Raw genomic sequence first — 26386 nt, forward strand, 5'->3', positions numbered from 1 at the left:
AATGCCATAGAAACAAAATGTTCAGCTTTAAGATCAGCCAGAGCTTTCTCAAGGTGTCTGGACTGTTAAAAATGGTATTTAGCACAGGAAAATAGAATTCTTTTTACTATTAAGCAGCACTTGTACTTAGCAAAACAAGAAAGGGTACTTGGCCTATTTACAGTGTCAGCAGCACTGCTAAGTTATTATAATGTCCTTTATGGCCTGACAGATTTGTCTTCAGTACAAACAAGTGTACTTTTATGGTTAATGCCTATGTAAAATCATTGAGAGAAAAATAAGTAATGTGTCTTCTTTTACACTTCAGAAAATGCCAAATCGAGATGTTTGCGTTGTGCTAACATATCTAATTTAACCATACATCTCTATGCCCTCCAAGGACTGTGTCCCTCTGACCTTTAAGCAGTTTTCACGTTCAACTTTATGACCCCCAGGCCCAGTGACAAATCCCTGTTCAGGCGATGATTCCTTGCAGACATGTGTTTGTTACCTTCCATTTATCCTAAGGGCGTTTCCACATAACTGAGCGATGGATTTGCAGGTAATCCAAACATCTTCACCTTTAGTCCGTACCTCAGTCCGGGTGGGGAGAGCACAGAACGGGGCTGGAGCGGCAGATGCTCAGAGAACAAACCTGAACGCATTTGCATGTGGGGCACGGAGGAGAAGGAAGGAGAGGGAAGGAGAGGGAAGGAGAGGGAAGGAGAGGGAAGGAGAGGGAAGGAGAGGGAAGGAGAGGGAAGGAGAGGGAAGGAGAAGGAAGGAGAAGGAAGGAGAAGGAAGGAGAAGGAAGGAGAAGGAAGGAGAAGCCCGCGCTGCTCCCGGCTCCCCGTGGGGCAAGGAGCAGCCCGCGCTCCGCACCCGCCGACACCCCCGGCCCACAGGGGGCGCTGTGGCGAGAGCTCTGAGGGGCGGCCCCGGCCGGGCCCCGCTCCGCTCCGCCCCGCGCCTTCAGCGGCCTGGGCAGCGTTTGTGCCCCTCTGGCCTGCTCAGGTAAGACCCCACCGGCACAGCTGCCTCCAGCCCTCGGCACCGGCACAGGAACACCTGGAGCTGCTGGAGAGAGTCCAGAGGAGGCTCCAGGATTATTAGAGGGATGGAGCAGCTCTGCTAGGAGGAAAGGCTGGGAAATTGGGATTGTCCAGCCTGGAGAAATGTCAGGATGACTAGAAGGGAGACTACAAAGAAGACAGGACAAGGGGGAATAGCTTCACACAGAGAGTTGTTTAGACTGGATATTAGGAAGAAGGTCTGCCCTGTGAGGGGGGGATGCCCCATCCCTGGGAGTGCCCGAGCCAGCTCAGATGGGGCTGGCAGCGCCCGGGGCCCATCGGGGGCGCTTTGAGCTCCCTTCCCGCCCGAACCGCGCTGGGACCGTGACACCGCCCCGCCCGCAGCGCGAGCAGCCAATGAGGAGCGACCACCGCCCACAGTGGGCGGGGTCTTCCCTGCACCGGGGCGGGTCCCTGAGGGGATTTCCGGTGGCGCCGGGTTCGAGTCCTGGGTGGGGTTGGGATCTCTGGCTCTGGCTATGGCTATGGCTATGGCTATGGCTATGGCTATGGCTATGGCTATCCTGATCCTAGTCCCGGGCCCGGGCCCGGGCCCGGCCTGCTTCGTCCCACCTGGAGCCCGCTCGGTGTCCCGGGTGCAGCCGCTGAGGCAGAGGCAGTCCCGGGCTGCCCTCAGGGCCTGGCGGGGCTCTGGCCGCGCGGATCGAGTTCTCTCCGGGAATCGTTTATTCCAGGTTATTTTTATTAGGAAGTTGTTTCAAATTCAAGACACAAAGCCGATAAAACGCCGCTTCAGAACGCATCATAGGGAAGTGAAAGCTAATTTCAGCCACAGAGTTAAGTTTGTTTTCTTTCAAAGCAAGAGGTAATTCTGCCACAGACTTGGCAGCGTGAACCGAAACTCCAGTTCTGTCTAAAATCAGAATTTATGCTGTACCATACGCATTATCCTGTAAGTGGTTTGTGTTTTGGAGAACCTCGTGGCTGGAGCACCAATAGAGAGGAAAAAGATTGAAAGGCTTTATTTGTGTACATTTGCTATGAACAGCATCTGATGCTGTTAATCTGTAGCCTGCAAAGGCTGTACAATACAGCATTTGAGGGCTTAAGACATCTCAATTTTTTTCTCAAGACACATGAAACATGTTTTGTTATAAAACTATCAGTATCAAGACAAGTGAAACACGACTCTTCATTGTAGGGATGTCACAGGGCTGAGCTCCATCAGCTGCTGTGTGATCTCTGAGAGGTACCAAAACTGGCTGAGGTTTCCCTGTGACAAAGGAAGCTCCCACTCAAATGAGTTACTTAGAAAAATTAGAAAAGGGAAATGTGAATAAGGATGTTTAGAGACACAATAAGGGCACCAACAACTTAGATCTTTATGCTTTAGAACAAATGGTTTGACAGGAAAACAAGAAAATGTGTGTGATGTGCTTTCAGAATTATATCACCTGGAGGGATCCGATCTTTTGTCACTTTGCTCTGACACAGGTGCAAGGGACAGGATAAATGAGTATTTTTGCTGCCTTATGTGGCAGTAACTCAAAAAATACTTTCAGTTACTAAGATGCAGAGAAAACTGCAATTATATTAAGCACCTCACAACAGCAGGAAGCTACAAAAGACCTTTATCCCTGGATTCTGTTAAAGGCACTAGTATATGAATAACGTTGATTTCCAGCTTAATTTATACTAATAACTTAGAGAACTAAACCAGTAACAGGTATTGTCCTGTTCCTGGTATGCAGTGCAAGTATCCCCTAGACCTAAATAACAGTAACCCTAGAGCTTATGCAGGAATGCTCAGAAAATTAATGCCCTCTTTTGAGGAAAAAAACCAAACAAATCACAAACCCAAAACACTTTAGCAGAAAGTTTGGTGGCTTGAGTCTGAATTTATGGAAGGCTTTTTCCTATCACTTTTTCCTGTTTTCCTAAGGCACTGGGGTGGTTTTGTACTTCTGGAGGAGTGGAGGGCTGGGGAAGCAACAGGAGGTTCTGCAAGCTGCCTTGGCATTCAGTGCATCTCAAAGCAGGAGTGGGCATCATCAACTCACTCAAGAAATAATAAATAAGGAGATAAACTCTGGTCCTGTCATTAACATTCTGGTGCTATGAATTTGAGGAATGAAACCCAATTTGTGTAGATGTGTTTAAAATGAATATAATACTGTCATTATGAGGGGGAGTGTAACAAGGAAATTGCTTTATTTGCAATAAGTTTCTATCCCTGTAGGGCAGCAATCTTGGAACCTGAACCACTGGCTGTGGTGCTATTTTTACTGATTTTCCTGGAAAACTGGCTTGTCCTGAGTGGCAAAAATGACACTCTCCAAGAGTTTTTCTTTCTGCCAGTGCTACCTTGGGACAACACGCCCCAGCTGGGCACTACCCCATCATCTCTTCAGAGCACAAGCATTTAGGGACAGTCTCAGGTACACCTGGGAGCCAGGAAATTGCTCTGCTGGCTGTTGTGTTAAACTCATTTCTAAGGTTCAGCTTGAGACCCTCATGGATTTGCTGCCACTGCCATTCTCCCAGCTGAGCCTGTCTTAGGAGCAAGCAGCAGATCAGAGCCCTGTTTCCTGTTCTGCTTCTTGCAGAAAGAAGTCCCAGGCCCTGTTTTTAATTAACATCCATTGCTAATCAGCTGTGACAGTGACACAAGCCTGACTCTTCTCTGGTGTGTGATCTCATGTGTCCCTGCCAGCCTAAAGCTCAGCCTGGACACCAGTCAGTCAGCAGCACCTGCCATGCCCAGCTCTTGGTGCAGTGCCACAGCTCATGGTTGGATGATTGGAAAAGAGAAATCCATATAAAAGACAGCAGGATGTGTCAACTAAACCAGAGACTTGGAGCAGCAGCACTACCCCAAGTCCTGAGGTGACAGAAAACTGATGGGAGTTTGAGTTTCCTTTGGGAATAAGAGCTAAATAATAGATAAAGGGTGGTATATCCCACACAAACATGCACTAGAATACACATATTTCCTGAAATCCCACTCTGTTCCATTGTGTTTCAGTGGAACAAGGACCCCATGACTTGCAAATTCCAAGTGCTCTTAGCCAATGATCTGTTGGAATGTGTAGTTTAACTGAACTTCTCCCCATCACGTATGGAACAACTGCATCAGCAGTCTGAACTGGTGATCACCAGATCTGCTGCTCTGGGGGTATAGTCAACTAAAAGCTGTTCTCTGAAACCATGAATTATCTTGAGTAAACCAAAAATTAGGAGATCCTGAGCCTTTGATGTAATTTGTTTTTCTGGGGACAACCTTTCTTCCTAGGGTGGTTCAAAAGGAACATTCTCTTACAAATAAATAGGACAAATAGAAAAATTAAAATATAGAAACAAACTATGTAAACATAAGCCCTGAGGTATTTCAAGCACACAGTGTAATTTTTATACCTGACATACAATCTAAAGGTGCCAGTAAGAAAACTTCATTTCTGTAAAAATGTCCCATCTTTCTTTCCTGCCTTCTGCCCCCAGGAAAGGGCAAGAGGTTGAGGTAAGAGCCCTGTGGAAGCTGTGATAGTCACAGAAGCAGAAACTGAGGATATTAAAGTGCTGTGTGTCCTTTTCTGACCACTTTCACTCTTTGTTTAGCTTCCACAGGCCAGTTAGATTCTCCAGAGATCTGAAAAGGGGCTGCTTTTCTGGACCTAGGCTCCACTCCTACACTGCTTTGTAGCCACAGCGAGGCGTTTGGGACAAAGGGGCTGCTGAATGTGGATTTAGTGGCCCCTTGAACTCGCAGTTGGGTTTTCTGGTGTATCTCAGCCTAGCTGGGGAAGCTTAAGCACACTCTGCACTGCAACTGGTCCCAAATGACTGCCTGGTCTTGCCAGCTTCCCACCTCCTTCCCCCCTCTTCCTTTAGCCTGGATCTCCTTGGATGTGTTTTCTCCCCCAGAACTTTCTGCATTTGTATGAAGGGTTCAGTCCTACAAAACATAAATACCCAGTCTCTGCATGACAGTGAAGTCAGTGGGTCTGCTCACATGAATTCAAGTTTGCTGGAGCAGGCCCTTAGGCATTAATTATTTTTTTAAAACTCCAATTTTATTAGTTCTACTCTGTTTGGGCTTTGGAAAATAAAGTCACAAAATGGATCATAGGTCCTACTTTTTACAATGGCATTTGTCCCTCTGCTGATTCTTGGCAAACAGGGGCTGGGTGTGAGAGGGCACTGTGTCCCTGTGGGATGTGCAGTCCTGGGACACTGGATGCACACCACAACGTGTTCCATCTGCAGGTATTTCCCTAGACAGGTACTGCACATCCAGGGACCTGCTCACTTCTAGATGTATTTGTAAGGACAGAGATGCATGTGCTTACACAAAGTCTATTCATGTGTAAACTCTTAATTGCACATATACAAACATTAAAAATCAAATTAGTCTTAGATGCACCTTTGTTTTTTTCATTAAAAAGGACATTTTAAACCCCTTTTTTCTTCAGTTTTACTGTAACTAATACAATTCACCTGATCACCTAATGGGATATTTTCCTCTCAGCATGTTAAAACACTGATTAAAATGCATTACAATTATTAAATTGGGTAGAAGAGCACTTCTTGTAAGCTTAGTCTGGAACTCCTGGCATAGTTGTGCAGTGACAGTTTTAGATCATTTCTCTCATGTTACGGATCGTACAGCACAGAATCATGCTGAAAATCATGCCAAAGATCTAGAAGAGAAGGGATGTGATTTAGGGATCCACTTATAAAACAATTATAAAACAATTTGCACATCAGAAAATCTGATGGTCCCTATACCAGAGTAGTTACTGCTTCTATCTACAAACCCCAAAACATCAGACAATAAACATGGAAGAGGTTTCACTGATTTTATCGGCTCACACTGGTTTCTGTTCTTTGTTCTAAATGTCCAGGCAAACACAACTGCCCCAAATATTAATGTTGATATTAATTTATATATATTATAATTTATAATATATTAATATTAATTAACATCAATTTAAGTCACGTAATAACTGTGACCGTTGGTATTGCACCAGAGCGTTCTGAGTTTCAGAATGCTTCCAGATGGAGTATGACAGATTTGAGTAAGAGCAGAGGTGATTCCAGAACCCCTGGAGCTGGTGCTGAGCCCTCAACAGTTCCTGTGCTCCAGAGCAAGACTGTACATCCAATCTAAACCCCCACTCGTGTCAGGGAACTTGTTCCCGAGGGCGAATGATAAAAGCAGAGAACAGTGGGTGTTGCCAGAGGCTCTGCTTTCTTGTCACAGGTCAGTTCTCCAAAGCAGCAGCTCCAGAGGCTGCACTGCTGAGGGTGGAGATGAGCAGTTAAAGCACGTTCATGTCCCCTGGGTTCATGTCCCCTGCCCACACACCTCCCTTAGGACGGGCACAGCTGAGCTCTCACAGCCCAGCAAGTGGCAGAAACAAGCCCAGCAAAAGGTGCGGGTGCATTTCTGCTGCTGAAGAGGTTGTGGTCACTTCAGGAACTTGGCTGTGTCCGAGGTGGGGATCCAAGGGGAGATGATCCCAGTTGTGGTGTGTCCCTGATGTTATTGATCTCTGGCCCACCCCCACTGCCTGGCTGTATTTTTGAGTCCCTTCATGTTTCATATAAACCCCAGGATTGTTTAATATGCACACCATGGTTTCTGTTACCTGCAGAAACCCTTCAGCTGCTTTTCAAGTGTCACAATAAATCTGTGAACGTCCTGCTCTTCCTGGCAGCTAAAGGAGTGATTTTTACTAATATTTTACTAATATTGTGGCTCCTCATGCTGCTGGTGTCTGAGTCTGAAAGAATTCATGGCACAGACGTGCTGGAAAAAGCTTTGTGCCGGAGCCCGGTGGGCCCCAGCCTGCCACTCCTGCTGTGTCCTTGGGACAGGGTGACATCTATTGGTCACAGCTCCCGTGAGTACACTCTGCTCCTCAGGAAAACTAAATGTATCCTAAAGGATTTAAAGCATCAGACTGCTCCTGTTTTGGAGTACATTAAATGCTGCTACAGCCTTGTGCTTTTCAGTTTGGTTCCTGCGCACTTTGCTCTCCTACTATTACAACAAAATATTAGCATTACTTTGGACCCTGTCTAAGGACACAAAATTAATTTGGAAAGCACAGTCATACAGCTCTGCTTGCACTGATGGGGGCAATTTCCAGGAAGAAGACACACTGGAAGCTATAAGAATTGAGGAATCTCACTAGATTCACTGCAAAATACCTTCCACAAAGCTTTGAGTAAGGGATAGGATACCGGGCTCAAGGACAGATTGGAGAACATGGATTTACTCACTGTGATGCTAGCAATTGCAATTCCAACAATTCCAACTAAGTGCAGATGAGTATCAATTACATTCTGAATTTCAACCAGGCAGTTCTGTAAAAAACAAAATTAAAATATTTTTTTATGCCTGGAAATCTATAGGTCAATCAATTCTATCAGCTGTTCTCACTGAACAAAAGATAAACAAAAATATTAGTGCAGTCACTGTTCTAATTCATGCATCTAAATCTCGGGTTTTGCTGGATAATTTTCCCAGCATCTTCCCTTTTCTGGTGAGGCATCTGTACCTCTTGCTGGGAGAGGCTGACACATGCAAGTAATTTTCTTACACTCAGTTTTTTCCCTAAATTTAAACTCCTTTATATAACAGACCATGCTATATCAGGAGGTTTGGTGCTTCATTTTGACATTGAACTCTCATGCAGATTCGAGAAAAGACAGAAATTATAGAAAGATATTTCTGTAATTTCTGTAACACCAATGAAGTTTCTAGTCAGGAGGCTCCATGTGTGACTAAGGTGGGCACTTGCCAAAATTCAGCCTCCATGGGGAATCTGGGCTCCTGTTCTGTTGCCTTCTTCTCCCTTTTCCTTTCAGATGATGCAATATTGTCTCAGCTACCATGGGATGGCACAAACAGGTGTCACAACTGAGGGCAATGTCACCTCCAGCTCAATTCTGCCTCCACTCTGCTCCATTCCGTAACAAATTTCATGCTGGAATTTGCAAGGTAAAAAGGAACTTCTTCATTTCTTTTACTAATAGAATTTCTCCAACTTTACTAAAGAACAGCCATGAAAAGGTGATTAGAAGAAGCAGGACAGAGGACACTTGCCTTTGGCAGCTGGATATTCTCTGGACAGGGTAATCCTGTTTGTTGTTCCACATTACCTTTACCACAGCACTGGAGCTGAATGAGAGAGAGAGATGAAGAATCAAAGAGGGGGAAACCACAGACTGTTTCTTACTGAAAATGAGATAATAAACACCTAAAAAAAAAGAATCTGTACAGATCAAGTAATAACCTTATTCTCTATATTTAAACTGCTGCTTCTGGTAGAGTTCCAAATGCGTGGGACAGAATTCTCAAAAATTAGTTTCAATTGTCTGAGGCCACAGCAAACAGTCACATTTGTATTAACAATAATGTCCAGAAGCGATTTTTATTACAGTATTTCATAACAAAGCAAACAAGTGGATTTGGGAAAACCAGATTCTTGGCTTACAAGAAAACAGGAGTTGTTAAAGGGAGAATGCAGAAAGTTCAAATATCACATCCAGAATTATGGGCAATGCACAAAGGCTTCAGCAGAGAATGCTGGAATTTTATTTCTGACACAACATCGCTGGGTTTGGAGACAGTAATAAATCAGAGTTTCTGAGGGTTTGTTTTTCCTGTTTGCCTATCTCCCACAAAATGCTTGGAATTCCTCTTTGGGTCAGAAATAAGAGCTATGGGAGAAGGACAAAAGGGTCTGAGGTTGTGAAATGTTTGTTCTACAGAACGTGGGAATTTCTGTAAGGAGCAACAAAGCTTGGGCTTGCTCTCCATGGGAGCCAGTGGAGATCCAGGATGGACACAGACAGGATTAAAGAAGTCACAGGTTGTAACTCTGATTCAGACATTCACTTTTTGGGTGGCCTGAGCTATGTCACACATGTGCTTTTGGTCTTTCACCGACTCGTCCAGCCATGCTGTAGGTCCTGGGACACGTTTTCTCTGACAGATGCAGAGGGATGCAGACATTTCTCCCTCTCTCTGCATTTGTGAGTATTTATCTGTGGATTTCAGTATCCAGAAGGGCCATAACAATCATTTCTTCTGCACACAAAGACCAGAAGCATTGGAAATTTCAAAGCCTGACTAATTGGACTTTCAAATGAAGAGATCCAAAAAGCAGAATTCTGACTGAGCCCTCAGGAAACCCTCAGGATTTTGAGCCTCTGACTGGATTATAAGCACATTCAGTTCTATTTTGCCATACCTCAGAGGGAGGAATTCTGAATTCTAATGGGCAGTGTGACACTGGAGTGAGGTGTTAAGGTGGAGGAGTACTCACAGCCACATGGTAGTGATAGATGGTACTGTTCACCTTCCCCACTGGATTTTTCATGTAGTCCTCATAAGCATCTTCGTAGATTTTCTGGGCTTCCTGTATTGCCTGTAAAAATCAGACTTTCTAAGTGAGTTGCAAATCAGTCTTACCCCTGATCCAAGACTTTCACCTTGTGTCCTCAACCTCCAGGGCAAAAAATTGGGCCTGGTAAACAGGTATGGTGACTCAAAAGCCAGGAGGGTTTGTGGCCCAGTGGCATTCAGAGGGTCAGAATGTTCATTGGTCCTATTCTGTGCTTTGGTTAAACACTCTGAGTTGGGGAAGTTCAGTGCCTAAATTTGTTTGCCCTTCTCCCAGGCAATACCCTTTTTTCATACAGCTCCCTTTGATGTTCCTTCGAGGCTGAACCACACCTCCACTTTTTCTTGAACAGAGGAGGCAAAAACTTCATCCTATTCCAATGATAACACAAGCTGTCATTAGCTCCAGATAAGGTTGTCAGAGCCTTCCAGGGAAAAGTCTCCTGGAAAGTTTTGCTATGGAAGAGCCAGGTCAGTGAGCACTGGCACATAACTACCCCATTATTACATGTTTGCTACTTACCACTTTCTTGCCTATGAAGGCAAATACTCCAGCAGTGACCTCACCTGCAAATATCACCAACAGGCAAGCAAAAAACTGCAGAGGAAGGAGAGAATCTCACATGAGTGTAGCTTGTTCATGGGGGCTGCCAGCCAGCCCTTTGTCCTCCCCAGGCCTCAACAAACCCCGAACCAACACTCCTGAGGAGGTTCTGCTCAGGGCTGCCAAGGCAGATTTCTTGTCACATTCAAACAATGGGGAAATGGCAAAGATGGGAGCTTCAGGAAAATCAGAGTGTAATTCCAGGGAATACATCACCAGGGGCAAGCAAGGACACCTCTACATGTTTGGCAGCTCTGCAGTAGCACGGTGGCTGCTGAGTCCAGAGAAACTGGATTAGCCAATAAAAGAACATGAGACCTTTCAGGTGTTAGACTCTAATGATCCTTCCATTAATGACACCAAACACTGAATGCTTTGAATGGTTTCCCTGCACTGGTTTCCATGCACAGCCCAGGCCCTGGTAACCTTTTACTCACTGTTCCAATTAAGCACTGGGACTCCCGTGCTGCTCCACAGCACCCGAAAAATCCAACTGCTGACATGATGGCCCCTGCTCCCACCAGTACATAGAGTCCTGTGGAAATCAGAGCCAGGCAACAATTTCAGAAGGTTTCTTTCTCCAAAGGCTGCTACCTATTTTATCAGCCCCACCCATTTACAGGTATAACAAGGTCTCTGGCTCTCACAAAACTGGTTACACAGAAAAGGTTCTCTGACTGCAGCAGGAGAGCGATGCTCTCTTCAGAATTCTTGGAGAATTAAATAAGACAATTTGAGATTAGCTCAGTTGGTTAGGGCATGGTACTAAAAACACCAGCTTTACAGGTTTGATTCCTGGATGGGCCATTCACTTAGGAGTTGGACCTGATGATCCTTGTTGGTCCATCCCTTCCAACTGAGAATATTGTGTGATAGGAATCTGTGACTCCCACCTTCCAAGTTTGCTGTCCCAGGGACAGCTCAGTGCAGGAAGAACAAGCCCCATACCATCCAGAACCCCCTTACACCTCTGCAATAAGCAATGTAAGGGAAAAAAAATCTTTGCTACAGGGCTTATTTCTGGGAAACCTGGGGTTGGAAATGTGCTGTACTGCTCTGCAAAGGGGGACATGAAAGGAACATGGGAGATGGCAGCATAGCCCCATACAGATCTAGGACCCCAGCTGTAAGCTGACACCTAAAAATAATCCTGTTCAACAGGTGTCGTGGTTCTGTTTTTAGTTTTTTTGTATGGGCTTCATCTAGGACAAAAGGAAATCAGAGCACGGAGATTTTTCTTTCCTCACTGTGAATGTACATTTTTTGATCTGTGCTTAGGTAACCCACGGGTTCCTGTGGGGTCAGCTCCCACCAGAGTACAGCCACGGGGCTGTGCCTTGGCTCTGGTAGCGTGTTGGTGGAATTCTGTGCAGGACGTGGAGAAATCTGCCGTGCCAAGGTGCTGCTGGGGAAAAGAGCTTCATCTTCCTTCTCCTCGTGTCTTGGTGGAGCTGAAGACAGATGCACTAGAGGGCACAGTGAGCCTTGCTCCCAGCCTGGACTACCCAAGCTCCAATGAGAGCCTTTAGTGTGCTCAGTTACCAGTGTAAACATTATTATAAGATCCGACCCAGGGTGAGCAGAGCTGCTGGAATTTGCTGTTAGCTGGCCTTGTGTAACCTGGACTAGAAAATCCTACAGATGACAGTTTGCAATTGCTAGGAAAATATAAAACCAGTCAATGTTTGAGTGCAGGGTTTCCATCCAGCTGCTCTGCCTCACTGGGGCAGCCTGCTCAGGGAAGGCAAACTCCTGCCTGCTGCCCATTCACTGCTACATCACTTCCAGTTTGTGTCTATCCCAGTTATCGTGATCCTTCTCCTCCCCTTCCTCCCTCCTTCTGCCCCAGTTCCTGCTGAGAGACACATTCTGCTAAAAAGCAATAAAACAATTACAAGTCATATGGCGTTGCCCTGCTAATCGCAATATACACGGTGCTGTCTGCTGTCTGTGTTGGCAGTCCTTATTCTTTGTTTTCTGGATTTTTAATACTCAGCCACCTGTGACTTACTGGGACTGAGCATTCTTCAGGCTGATACATGTACATATTCACAGCACTGTTTTTTACTGATGTACAAAGATATTTATGGCTTAGGGGAGAAGGGTCAGCCAGCCCTGGGGGAAGATGAATTGGAAAAGACAAAAAAACCTTCCCTCAGGTGCAGAACCTGGTGCTCAACAGCCGAACACCAACGCTGCCGTTTCCTGGGATCTCCATAGTAACAGACAGTGTAATTACAAAGATGTTTCCTGGACGTATTCAGTGTGTCACTCCCTACTCCCTTCCCTGCACTTATCAGACCACTTAGCAAAGATAAATTTGAGTAAAGAGACAGGAAAGGAGTCGACCCATTCCTTTTTATTATTTGCAGCTAGGAAATAAAAGCTCGGTGACTCTCAGGGTGAGACCACTTTCAGAAATTTGGATTTGCATTTGTCAGAGAAACAGCCTGAGCATTTCACTCGCATGACTCAGAGCTAAACCACTACCTCAATCAGAACTTCCCTTTTAAGGCGTGTTACAGGAAGAACTCACACCAGTCACTAAACAAAGCTGAGCCCCACAGCTGAGCCAGCCAGGAGTTAAAATCCACCTTCTTCCATCGTCTGCCCAGGAGAGTTCATCCCACTTTGTCATTTCTCAGCCTGGGACTACCACTTGCTGATACACGGCTATTTCCAGATGGAAAATAATGATGACACTTAAAATTTCCACAAAAATAAAGATATTTTTACTTTTCTTCTATATATACACACATGTAATCTTTCAGACAGGAATGAAACTTGTGATTTTGGGGTTGTCCTGAGGCCAGGACTTGGCCTCTATGAACTTTGTGGATCCCTTCCAATTCTGAATATTCCATGAGACACAGGAAGAGTAGCTTGAAAAAAAATTCAAAGGGGCCAAGTTTCTTCTCAGTTTGCACTGAGGTATCCCAGCACCCACACCCAGGGATGCTCAGTGAAAGATGCCTTCCAGGAAGGATGTCAGTCGGAGAAGGAAATGTTAAAATTTATACCTTAAACATCTTCACGAAGGACTTTTGCCTATTGCAGCAAAGCTGTATTACAAAAGCTGCAGAGGAGACCACCACGCCCTGACTAAAGCCGTGCTCAGTGCTGCAGAGTGGCTCAGCTCAGCTCTGGGGACACAACCCCAGAGGGATGGAGCTCAGCACCCCGGGGCGCAGAGCACAGCCCTGGGGCTATCAGCAGCCAGGCTCACACAGAGCTGTTGGGTGAGTGGTGAAAACCTCTGGTCAGAGGCAGTGAATGCCCATCCTGTGCTGAGCACAGGAGCCCAGCTGTGCCCTGCACCCCGGGAAAAGCAGAGTCATGACCCATCAAAGGCCCCCCAGAGGGGTCCCCAGACCCTGCACACCATGCAACAAATCCAGAGCTTTGCAAGTGAGAGGAATGATGGATTTGTGTTTACAAACAAGCTGTGGGTCTGCTGGTAGATAAAACCAGCACCGAGTGATAAAAGAAACAATGGGAAGGATTGCACTGATGAATGAATGAAAAAAAAAATTGTCTTCATAAACAAACTGTAGGTTTGCTGATAAATGAAATTGGATATTGAAAGATGAAAGAAACAATGAGAAAAACTCATTAATTCCATAAGAATTAAAAATAAAAGGGAAGGTTATACATTAGAGGGGAATCTTATGTATCAGGTGTTCTGGGAAGTCTGTACCTCTCAAGTACCCCAGCAAATGGGGAAAGAGAGAGGGAAATGTGGATGGGAAATTAGGATAAAAGGGAGGCTGCACCCTCCAAAAATTTGAGAGACCCCAGGAAAATTCCCCATGGCCTTTCCATTTATTTGAATAAAGCAAAAGGACTCATCTGTCTCCTTTTTGGACATAAACTTCTGGTGTTTTTGGATTAATTTTCCTGACACAAGGGACAGTGGCAAACCTGGCCCCCCTCAGGAGGCATGGAGCATTCCCACCTGCCCAAAACGTTGATCAATCCACTGGATTCTGTACTCTGCAGTGGTGGAGGACCCTCACCACCCAGAAGAGCAACAAGACATGGTTGGGACCCTCGGATTCCACCTAACCCCTGTCACTCTCTCCCCATCCACACCCCCCCCCCCCTTTCTTTTTCTATTTCTTTCTTTTCTCTTTCTTTCTCTTAGACTCTTTTATTATTAAATAAAACATATCCATTTTTTTGACACCAACATCTAATGTAGTCTGGTTTCAATAATGTTTTTTTGGTAGATTTTGAACCATTCTGGGTTTGATCCATTTTATTCACAGACTTAGTTTTCTTTGCTCTTCTGTGTTTAAACCAGTTTGTAACAATATCAAGGCTATAGATAGAAATATCCTGGATGGTGTAAGTATGAAAAACAAGAACATGGTATTTCTTTTCCTAGTGGGCTGTACAGAGCAATGTAGGCAGGATCACCTCAAATTCTTGATAAGAATAGGCCTAAATTTAAAGTGAGACTCTCTAGAGAATAAAAAAAGCGAAGGGTGGAAATGTCTGGCACACAGCTCTTGGAATCCCAGCCCTACCTAAAGCCATTAAGCACTGTCGGAATCAGCAGTGCAAATCCAGACGTTTGGTGGTTAGTATCACACCTTTTCTTGCAATAGTATCCCGAGTCAGAAGTACCTCAGCTTCACTAAAGCCCATTCCTTCCCAAAAAGCAGGATGGAAAGCCTTAATCAGCTTCTATTCATCAGCACTTCCACTGTAAAATACAAAGCCTTGGCATGGACTCCAACTTGGCATCTACAGCACAGCAGGGCAACAAAAAAAAAGTCAGTTTGTAGCCACAAAATGGAACAGGTTTGAGAGCTGCAAACTGACACAAAAAACTCATTGCTAAACTCAACATGGCAAAAAGAAGTGTGTGAGTCAGGTCAGGTAGAGAGCTTGTTTTGGTGAGTGGAAAATGATGAGAAGACTCCAGCTGCTGCTTTTTGTGCAGCAGAAGGAAAAAAGTACAAGGTGGAAAGGAAGCAAAAGTTTGTGACCTTTGTGAAATTTTTCCTCTCACCTCTTGTTGCCTCTGTTCGTTTCCTGCAGTTCTGCTCTTTGGTCTGTGTGTGCTCATGCAGAGAAGAGGTTTGGCACCAAATGGAGAGCAGGGAATGCAGAGAGCAGAATGCTGCTGTGCCATCAAGGAGGCCCAGACTGGCCCCAGGGACAGAGCTCTGCCATCTGTGATTGCCCACACCTGGAATATTTATTCCACCTGCATTTAGGACCCACAAACAGGTCACTCTCAGCCCCTGAATGCAAAGGGATGGAGAGGCACATTCCGAAGATTAAAATCCACGTGCAAATCCGACAGAGAATTGGTTGATTTAGGCAGACACAGCCAGTGCACTGATTACTGAGGGGGTTCTGGAGGAAATTTGGGCTTCTTTATAACCACAAAAGGATAAAAACAACGTGTCACAGGACTGGGAATTTTTGGACAGAGCCTATTCTCTCTCTCTCTTTTTTTTTTTTTTTGGTGAGGAAATATTGATGTTTTGGGGTGTGTTTTGTTTGTTTTGCTGTGCTGACACACCCCCACACACAGGTTTTTATAGATGTGAAGAGAAATGCAGACTTCTCCTTTTATCAGTTAGTTAAGTGAGAGAACACCTGATAACAAATTGATTTCCCTTCTGGCTGTAAGGTAGTGAATGTAAGAGGGGAAGCCCCTTCTTCTGCCATTGTTTTATTCTACAAAGACAAGTTTGGAAAGCCATAAAGCAACAGCTTTTCTGTATATTTGATTTGATTCATCCCATGGGGAAAATCATCCTTTCCTGAAAGGAAATTGTCAAACAGGGGTAATCCCTGTGAAAATTCCAACAGGAGGGATTCCCATTTTCTAGCAGACTCTGCTTTGCAATTACAGGGGGAATTAAAATGTTATCTGGTAGTCTCAGAGCATCCTGTGTCTCCCAGTAGTGAAAAATGGTAAATCCACAACTCAGCAGATCTCTGGGTCAGCCTCAGTGCTCGTGGCACAGTTCTTCCCTAAGATACTGTCTCCTCTGGATAAAAGGACACAAAAAAACCCTTCTTGGGTTGTGCTTGGAGACAGATCTCCAAGTCTGAAAAAGCACCTTAAAAAGGAACAAGGGATTCTGTCTGTTATTTCTGAGTGAACAAAACCTCTGTGATTAGCAATGATACAGAATTCCATAACTTTAGACCAGATAGAAGAGAAGGATGGAACTTTATAGCCATTGACTGCAATATATTTTTATGCACATCAACAGTGAGGGAAGGATCAGCCTGGGCTGGAAGAGGTCTAATTTCAGACTCTGGAAGAGAACCCATTCCCAGAGCAACTTTTGTTTGTTTGTTTGTTTGTTTGTTTGTTTGTTTGTTTGTTTGTTTTCCTCCAAGTCTTACTGGATGTTTGAGGCACAAATCCCTGCCTGGAGCCTACTGCAAAGAGCAGGGGCAGACAAACACACCCTGTCTCTGTCTGGCTTTATTTCACATGGGTTTCTTGTTTACCTGGCTGCTATGGGCACTTTCCATTTGAAAAAATTCTCCTTTTTTTCCTCTCTTTTGGGCTGAGTAAATAACACTGAACAAACCCCCAGCTGTTCCTACTCCACAGAGAGAACAAGCAGCTCTGTTCTGGAGGTGAGGGACCCAGCAGCAGCGATGGCAGAGCCCGGGACCCAAACAGGGCTTGAAGGGATTTTCCTGGAGCTGTGTGCTCCTTGCAGCACAGAAGGCAGATGTCCTCCTCCACAGAAGGACTGAGTCTCTCCAACCTTAGGAGAGCACCAAGGAACCTCTAGCACAGACACACTCCTGGAAAATATGAGAAACACACGTAGGAGTTGGAAAAAAATGTCCAGACAGGGACAGTTGTATGTGCGGTACCAAACTCAGCTCCTGAAACGGGGTTGTTACTAGAAATTTCCATTGTATATTTATTTATAAAATACATTTACAGAGCTGGAGAAAAGCTGCAGAAGCCCCTAAAGTGACATGAGTTTTTGGAGAAGTGGAACATACCCTTAATTTGAGCATAATGGATCTATCTGATCAAATGTCTTGTGTGAATTCAGCAGAGATTTTGTGGTTAATCTTCCTGGAACCACAAAAGCATTACAGGCACCAGCCAGTTTGGAGGCTTCTGCTGATGCACAGATCCTGAATCTCAATTTAAAAGCAGCCTCACTGTAATGTAACATCCCAGTCCAGTTCCTCCCTTTCCCACAGAACACCAGCCCTCATTACACATCCTGCTCACATGCATCCCAGAACCCTAAATAATTATGGCCCAGATTCAGTCAAGGCAGTGTGTTCCCAAAGCTGTTCCCAAAGCTCTGTCAGCATCTGTCACCCCACAGACTGCTCTGAGCTCAGGGGTCACTGACACACCTGTGCCAGCAGGAGCTGTTCTACCCTGGCTGAGCTTCACAGACCTCCATGGCAATGGATTCTACAATTTAATCATGTCAATAGTGTGGGGAAGCTTCCTCACGTGTGAGCTGCTCAGAGTGCACACTGTGGTCAGAACCATGTGATCAAATATCTTGAAGCTTTTTCTAGGTTTGTTGCACCCTAGAGCCACAGAGCATTGGGGACACTGAGTGCACTGGAAATGTACACAGTGACATTAAGATTTTTCAGTTGGGTTCCCATTTTGTTTCTTCATAATTCCTGACATTTATATGCCTGTTTGACAGCAGTAAGCAAAGCACTCTGTTGTCAAGAGCAACTGATAGTGACTCTAAGATCATGTTTGTGTGTGGTTGTGGCTAATTTAAAGTCTGTCAGTGCTTACATTATCTGTTTCCACTTGCATCACTTTGTTGATACTGTATTTCTGCTGCCTTTGTAATACTCAGCCATTTGGTATTCTGAAATCCTCTCATGATTCTCTGCAATCCTCTCTAGATTAGGACACTCTGGATAATCCTCTGTGTGCATGAGCCAGCTCAATCCAAACCCTCCTGAAGATGTTTCTGAACTGGCATGCCCCAGAAAGGAGACTTTTTTGTTGGGAAAACCAACTTTTGGTTGCTGGTTTTCTTTTTTTCTTTTTTTTTCCCCAGCAGACAAAATACCTTCCTCTTAATGGCTTCAAAGTGGACAGTCCAAATGTATTTACAGCTCTGTCAGAAAGAAACACAGCACAGGACATTTCCCTTATGGGAGTTATAATGGGTTATACTGGTTTGCTTGCTATGTAGAAACTGCTTCAGAGCATATAGAACTCTTCTAAAGAGACTCTCTATGAAAAAGGAGCCTGAGCATCCCTGGAGTGCAGGGTGCTGCTCCAAAAAGAGGAAACATGGAATCGTGGAATGGTTTGGGTTGGAAAGGTCCTTAAAGATGATGTAGTTCCAGCTCCTGCCATGGGCAGGGACACCTTCCACTATCCCAGGGTGCTCCAAGCTCCATCCAACCTGGCCTTGGACACATTCAGGGATCATGGGGCAGCCACAGCTTCTCTGGGCAGCCTGTGCCAGGGCCTGTCCACCCTCTGAGGTTAATACATGAATGTGACCAGCCACAGCCTGGGGGCATCCAGGGATGGGAAGCACCTTGGTGCCCTTTCACTTCCTGGCAGCACCAGTGGCAGGTTTATCCCCAGTCACCTCCTGCAGGTGGCTCTTTCCAGAGAGCTCCAGGTGTGGCTGTGGTGAGCTCTGGGCTGGTCCTGGCAGTCTGACCAGAACAGGGACTCCTGGGGCCTGGGTACTGCCCGAGGGGCTCAGGGCACCCCGGGCTCTCGGTGCTATCAGGACTCAGCAGGCACAGCAGTGCCACCAGTGAGCAGGAACCAGGGTGGCTTCCAGCTGCCTCGAGGGAGGAGAAGGAAATGGGGTAACTGTGGGTTTGGCTGCTGCTGTGGGGTGGGACTGGTTGGCTTTTACACAGATACAGCAGGGAGAGGAGGGTGGGAGAAGTCACCCAGGAGGACAATTTAATGGGCAAAAAGCATAAAGTGCGTTATCATGCTTAAGTGATTAAAGAAAAAAAAGCCTCCTGAACCTCAGCATCTTGCAAATATACACCAGCAGATGGACAGATTGTTCCATTAGGCTAAATTAACTTGTTCGGTCAGAATTGCCTTTATTCTTACCTTTATTCTGTCTGGGGGAATACTAACTCTTAGGAACTGATGCAAGGTTTTGTGATCCAGAATTGAGACAGGACTTTAGAACAATTTCCATTTTGAATAAGGTTTTTCTCAGGGGGTGGTAGTGGTGGTGTCATATTTTTAAAGCAAATTTCCAGTGCATCAGCTTCCGTTTTCCACTCAGGGCCACTATCAGCCTTTTCTAAACCACTCTTCCTGAGTGGCAGAAAAAGAGAGCTGCACACTAGATGATAGGAAGAAAGAAAATTTCATTGCTTAAGTCTTAAGTACAGACTAAAAGCCTCTCCAATATATGATGGCAGGATCATTTAATGCTATTCTTGTGTTATTACATCTCTATACAGGGGCTGCTTTGCCAACAGCCCTTGTTTTAAAGGGTGGTAGAGTTTGAGAGGTGGTGGATTTAGGAGAAAATCCTGTTGACTAAGGGTATAGTGCTTGACTCCAAAATGCATGACTAGAACTTGAACAAAGTGAGGCACAGGAGCAGAGAAGTGCATGGATGGAACTCCAGCCAACTCCTGTTTGTATGGGCATCCACTGCTATGGAGAAAAACTACTAATATCCTTCAGCTCCAGACATGACTTCATATCCTAAGGCACGTTCCATCTAAGTGTACCTTTCAAAGCCAGCAGCATCACTCCTGCTCTCACTGACCCCAAGAAAAAGCCACAAGCACCCTAAAACTTTTGTCCAGAGCTGTCTTGGCCCTGGTGGATGCCTGGACCACAGATTGGATCATGGGACTGAAACAAAGAGAACAGAACAGAGCAGGAGGGTTGTGAGCTCTGGCTGTGCAGGAGAAGCAACATTTCAGGGCTGAGAAAAAGCCACCCAGACTGATTTGTTTGCATTCATCAGGTTTTGTTACCATTCCTGAGGGGGTTTGTTGAATACATACACTTCACTTTTATTGGTGCTGGCAGGGATGGGACCCTCTGCACTTCATTTCTGAGGAATACACAGTTTGTCCTGCTTGTTGCCCTTTGTCCACCAAAAGCAGAGATGGAAGAATTGGGATCTGGAACTGATCCTTAAAATGTCCTCATGTCAGTTTTTGCTTCACAGGTGCTCTACTTGCACTCAGCAGCACTTGGTCTGTACTACTGTGCTCTAGTTATTCTTAAAATTAAGAAGAGCACTACTACAAGGAATTAATTCAGGACCAATTAATTCTGAGACACCTGACAATGCTGACACCCTGGGTTCTCACAGGCATCTTCTTTCTTTCTGACTGTTGCAGACCTTCCTGCCCAGTAGAAAATTTCCCAGTCTTGGCACAGGAGTCTCCATAAGGATGAGAAATCTGAGGGAATTCCCTTAATTCTACAGATCTTTACTCCATTTGAACATTTGTCACAGACAGTGCAGATTAAAAGGTATCTGCCAGCCATGGACCTTTGCTGAAATTATCCTTTTTTCCTTCATGTTTTCTCTCTCAAGCACAGCTAAGAGAGGGATCTATGAACTCTACTAGAGCTGAACTGCAGCTGAACAGGGAAGCCACAGTTTTGCTCCACCGCTTGAAGCACAGGCACAAAAACTGTACTGTGAGATGGAATAACACAGAAATACATCCCACTGCAGAGGGAACTCCAAAAGCTGGGGAGCTGCAGGGAGAGGATGTCCAATTTTAGGAGCCTGCTCCAGTGTAAGATATGTCTGGCAAAATGGTAGGAGACTGCATGGGCCAAAGAGTTCCAATTCCAACCTTTTCTGTTGTAGGTTTTTCACTGCAAACTGCAATGGGGAGTATGGATCACCAAACACAAAACCACAAGTGACAGAAAGCTAGGAACACAGATGTTCTTGCCCACAGCACTGCTGCCTGTAAGCTGTTCTCCTACCAACAAAAACATCTCAGTGGCTGGAAAAGATGAACAGGCCTGGTTGCCAAGTCATGGCCTGAACTATTCCAGGGGCAGAAAAGACAGCTGGACTGCTGGTAAAGAACAGGGCTATTTAAGGAGACTCACTCTGGACTAATGGAAAATGCAAGGATAGAATTATCAATTATTTTACACCAACCCAACATTTCAGATCCAGGAAAAAAACAATCACAAGGAAGCAGAAGAGAGAAGCTGGTTAGATTCAGCTGGCAGCTCAGTCCAGGTACAGAAAGAGCAGAATGTGCTGCCCTTTAGAAGAAAGAAAATTAACTGTTTTTCAGAAGATGGTGATTCTGGAGTGTTTCAGCTTACAAAGCAAACTCCAAATGCACCTGCACTGTTGAACTGACACAAAGTTGATGTGATCACAGGGCCTTGGGTTATCACAAGGAGTCACAAAAGCCATCAGTGGAACAGAGATAAAGAAATTATTTTTGGATATATAGCTATATGCTGATATTTTAAGTCATACTGCTGATCTGCTGTCTCTTTCAGCCCTCAGGGCAGTTGCTCCTGGTGTGCTGCACAGTGTTCCATATTAAGAATTCCTATGCAAAAGCCTGGCTGCCACCCAGAAAGCATGTTAGAGAGCAAACACACAGAGCCAAATAAACAGCAGTCCCAGAGACTCTGAGAAAGGCCCAATACACAACTGCCAAGGGGGACTCCGAGCTGAAACGTCCCAGAGAGGGAAAGCTCTTCAGTACGACCTTCAAATGCAGCACTGTCTGCAGCAAACCCCACTGCAACTGAACTTCTCACTGTCCTTTTACCTCAGCCTTGGTCCCAGACTGCTGACAGCCTCAGCACGGCTGTGCCATCAGATGCTCAGGAATCACAATAGCATTTAACAGGATCTATAATGAGGGAGAGAGGGACAGAGGGAGGGAGCAGAAAACTCTTTGGTTTTCTTTCACAGGAATGCTCTGTTCAATGCCTATTACAAAAAAGGGCAAAACCTTTGCTTTAGAATTCAGTCCAAAGTGCGAGTTTAAAAGAATTCTGAACATCTCTGTGCCCTGTTCCTCAGCACTTCCTCTCACAGTTACATATTTCAACAGGCAGCTCTATAAATACGTGTGGCAGCCCAAGAGTTGAATGTCATGGTGTCTGATGAAACTTTTACAAGAACGTTTCCCAGGACTTCCCAAAATTAACAACTTTGTACAACTTTTGTAATTGCTATTCAGGACAAAAGCAGACTACATCTTTTGGAGACTTAAATACATATTCACCAAATAATATATTGTTTACACTGTGTGTTCCAGGCTGTATTGGAGCTGTGGTGCTTATTCACAGCACAGGATATAGCACTTTCTGCCTTCCAACAAACCAGCAGCACTTGATTTTGAAGGCCAGAACATCTTCCTGTCTTGTTTGCTCTCCTGGGACAAGCATAAGTGGATCAGGCAGGGAAGCATTCCAATCTACAGCATGGGGAATTTAGCAGGTATAAACTGGATCTGGAAATTAAGTTGGTGATCTAATATGTTGCTGTTATAGCAGCTCAGATGTAAGAGAAAAAGTAAATCATACTTCCTGGCTTTCTGTGTGAGTGGAGGTGCTGCAGGGTATTTTACAATAACCCTCAGGTCCCAAACAATGTTTTCATCTGAATGGTTTTATTCAGCCTCACAAAATCCCACAGAAACATTGCTGGACATAACATTCTCCCCATCTACTCCCACAGCTGCACAGCCAGGTGTGCCTCTAGCCTGGCTGCAGATGTTAAAGAAACCTGGACCTGGGGCTGTGGTGGATCTGAGTCAGTCGCTACTGAGAGAATTTAAGGTAACTGCATAATCTAGGAGTGATGGATAACTGCTGCAGGACACCTCTTGTCAACTCCCAGTCCTTCCACCCTGTCAGAGTGGCTTGATGGCCAGGGCAGGACCAGGCATTCACTCACACCTGGCATTTGCAGATGGCAAAAATGTTCACACCAATAGGATTTTATTGGGTCCATCCCCAGGGGTGATGTATTAAACAGAAGAAAATCCAACTTTTCTGGTGTAAAGGTATGTTACAGTTGCTGGCAGTCCCAGACAGCTGCTATTTAAGGGTATCTATAGATATGAAACACAGGTGGCATTTCCCAAAAACCCACCTGAAAATCCCAGGGAAAAAAAAATATCTTAAACGCTAAAATTAGATGTGACTAATCCCAGTTCCGTGGGCACAGGAACTACCTGGTTCCTGTCCAGGTTGGACAAACAGCCCCTGAGATGACTGAATACTAGGTAGTTTCATTTTTCAACTGTGGAAGGATTTGCTCTGACACTTTGGTCCCTCTAAGCCCTCCACAGGGAGAGCTGCTGAGCAGAATTTTGCTGCTGTCCTGGTTCTGGGAACATTCTGAAAGGACACACATTTAGTTGGCTGGCAGCTGCACAGAAAACTCTGGAGGGATATATTGGTGAGCCCCACAGGTCTCTGACCTCTCTCACCTTCTGTTCTGAGAGTATTAGCACAATTCATTTAGGATATGTGGGGACTGGATCAAATCCAGAAGAAGAGATTAGTTAGGTATAAAGAACTGGATGTCAAACAGAGAAAGGTCAAAAGTCATCACTCACATGGCACACAGCACCAGAATATCCAGTTTTGTGTGGGCCAGCCCAGGAATTGTTGACCTTCCTTTAAGTCAATGCTTAAGGTGTGTCACCTGCCCCAGGATGCAACCAAGGCTGGAGGCTGCTGCCCTCCCAGCACTGTAACTTACCCATGAAGAAAAGTTCCGGGGATTTTTTGTCTGTAGCAAACTCTGCCATGGGCCCACCAAACCGCAGCCACAGCCCAAAGGCAATGACAGCCAGTCCTGCCAGCTGCAAAACAAACAGAGCAGTCAGGGCTGCAGTGACAAAAGGCTGGAGAGCATCACACAGGTGTCTTGGCACCTTGTGCTTTCTTGAAATCCCACAGCTCAGAATTGTACTGTCAGAAAATTCATGCAGCACTTGCCAGGGTCTGATAACAACAAATTCCTATTACAGAGCAATGTACTTCTTTCCTTCAGCTCTTCAGTGTAATGGCACTTCTGAATTTACTAGTGACTCTCCAGCCTTGACAATCATTTAATCATCAAAACTTGTGCCTGAACTGTCAGGAGAAACAGAGTGGGGGCAGGGGACCCCCACCAAAAGTAGGAGGTACAAGGATTGTTACTGCATAGATATATTGGATCACAGAAATTACAAACCAGTAATAGATGCTGTCAAGTGGAAGGAAAAATTCCCTTTGATGTGAACAGGACTAGGTCACAAAGGAGTGTCACAGCATGTTTGAGGGGAAAGATCTACAGTCAGAGGTTTCAGCCTCACCACATGCCAGACATATCATCATCAGACTGCCAGGCAGTACTGTGTGACCTGGCAGAGATCTTCACCATCCTGCAGGATCAGAGCTGTGTGTCCTGTCAGAGAACTGCAGCATCCCTCAGGACCAGAGCTGTGTGTCCTGTCAGAGAACTGCAGCATCCCTCAGGACCAGAGCTGTGTGTCCTGCAGGCAGCTCCAGCATCTCTCAGGAACAGGCAAAGTGTCCTGCTGCTGTCCAGGCCCAGAGGCTCAGTCTGTGGCACCTGCACAACCTGGACAAGGCTCACAAACACTTGCTGCTTCCCATGTGGGTGCCAGCCTGGCACGGTGATCCCCTAACCTGTCCTGCATTCCCTGGCACTTGATCCATTGGCACAGCTCCACAAGCCAAGAGAGCAGGCAACTGTACAGCTGGAGAGCTCAGGATCACAGCCTTCCTCACAGATGTGTCCTAGCAGAGGGTGAGGGTCCCCTGACACCCTGTCACAGCATGGGGACCTCCCTGCTGGCAGCCTTGGGCTGCCAGGGCCTCTCCAGGCTGGGGAGTGCCCCTGGCAGTTTGGGATGAATGTTCAAGCCAGCTGAGGAGATGGTTCCTTCCATCTCAGCGAAAAGACAGATAACAAAACACAGTACTTGTCACTTTTGAGAAACAAATAACACAAAGCTTTGTCCTTCTGCTGCCTTGCAGCTGCAGCTGGGCAGCATCACTCTGCCCCTCCAGCTCGAGCACAGCAGCACTGTGTCCCCGGAGCACGCAGCGCTGTCACCACGAGGGAACAGCCTTTGGTTTAACTGTGCTTCAAGCATAAAGGAGACAAAAGCCCAAAACTGCTTGGTCCAGAGAGGCTGAACAGGATGACTTTGTGACTTCTTTTAAAAGAAGACCCCAGTGAATCAGAAGGAAAGAAAAAGACATTTAAGAAGACAACATTGCTGATTGTTTTCTGGAAAGCTGAAGGGAGAACAGAGCATGAGGGAAAGTGAGAGAAGAGAAAGCGTGAATTCAGCTGTGTGGAACTGTGAGACTATTGAAAAGGTGCAACGAGGAGAGAATGGACACAGCATTCCCTAAATCTCTTGGGGGTGATGCGAGGATGAACTTGTACCAGCTGTTGGCTCCCTGTTTGAAGTGACATTAGTAAAAAACATCGTGATGCTGTGAAATGTTCTGCTCCCTGCACTGCACTGAGGGAACCTCTCCAACCTCCTCCTGCAGCCGCGTGGTTGCCGGGGAAATGATCGCTACTTTAAATGATCAGTTTAGACAGATGCTGTCTCTGCTCAGCAATGTCATCTTACACCACGCCGGTGCTTTCCCAGGCTGAGCTGTATCTCCCTGGCAGCGAGCAGAAGCGGGGAGCGCTGGCCGGGCGCTCCCGCAGGGCTGCCCGGAGGGAGCCGCGCCCGTGCCACCCTCCCGACCCCGGCACCCCGAGCACCCCGGGCACCCCGGGCACCCCGGGCACCCCCGCACCCCTCTCCCGCAGCAGGTGCCCCTGCCCCGCCCGGCCCCGCTCCGCCCGGCGGGGCGCAGCGCTCACCCAGAAGGTCAGGTTGAAGATGAAGAGCAGGATCTTGATGCAGCGCATCCCCCCATAGCCCACGCCCATGGCGGGCGCCGGCTCCGGCAGCAGCTCCCGAGGCGGCTCGGCCCGAGTCCGGCGGGGCGGCCCCGAGGGCAGGTGCGGGGCCGGGCGGGGCCGGCGCTGCCCGGGCGGATCCGCCGACCTGGGCCCGCCCCGGGGCGGACTTTGTGCCCGGCGCCGTGCCCGGGGGTTCCCGCGGCCGCCCGGGCACCCCGTTTGTCCCCTGCGCTCAGAGAAATCCCTCCCGGCGTCCCGTGTGTCTCTAGAAGACGCTCAGATCTTGCAGATGCTGCCCGCAAAACTGCAGGATCGAGAATTTGGTGTCGTTAAACTCGTCTTGGTTCATAGCCGTAGCTAAGAGACCTTCAAGTTAATTTTCCAATCATTAATTTGTTCTCTAATTTGACCCAGAATGCTGACTCCGCTGTCCAAATCTTACGGCTTTCTCGTCTTCCGATTTTTTTTT

At 46.2% G+C, this 26386-nt stretch overlaps 1 protein-coding gene across 1 annotated transcript; it reads right to left on the bottom strand.

The window, feature by feature from the left end:
- Window positions 1-1742: 1742 nt before the first annotated feature.
- TSPAN2 (tetraspanin 2) lies at window positions 1743-25991 on the bottom strand. The gene is made up of 8 exons (XM_062509495.1): window positions 25876-25991; window positions 23737-23839; window positions 10468-10565; window positions 9950-10024; window positions 9350-9451; window positions 8125-8199; window positions 7299-7382; window positions 1743-5710 (listed from the first exon to the last, which is right to left on the bottom strand). Exons 1-8 carry the CDS (start codon window positions 25942-25944, stop codon window positions 5645-5647), a joined length of 672 nt encoding a protein of 223 aa, XP_062365479.1. The 5' UTR covers window positions 25945-25991; the 3' UTR covers window positions 1743-5644.
- Window positions 25992-26386: the final 395 nt, after the last annotated feature.

The sequence above is a fragment of the Cinclus cinclus genome, chromosome 27 (assembly GCF_963662255.1).
Source record: "Cinclus cinclus chromosome 27, bCinCin1.1, whole genome shotgun sequence".
Lineage (NCBI taxonomy): Eukaryota > Metazoa > Chordata > Aves > Passeriformes > Cinclidae > Cinclus > Cinclus cinclus.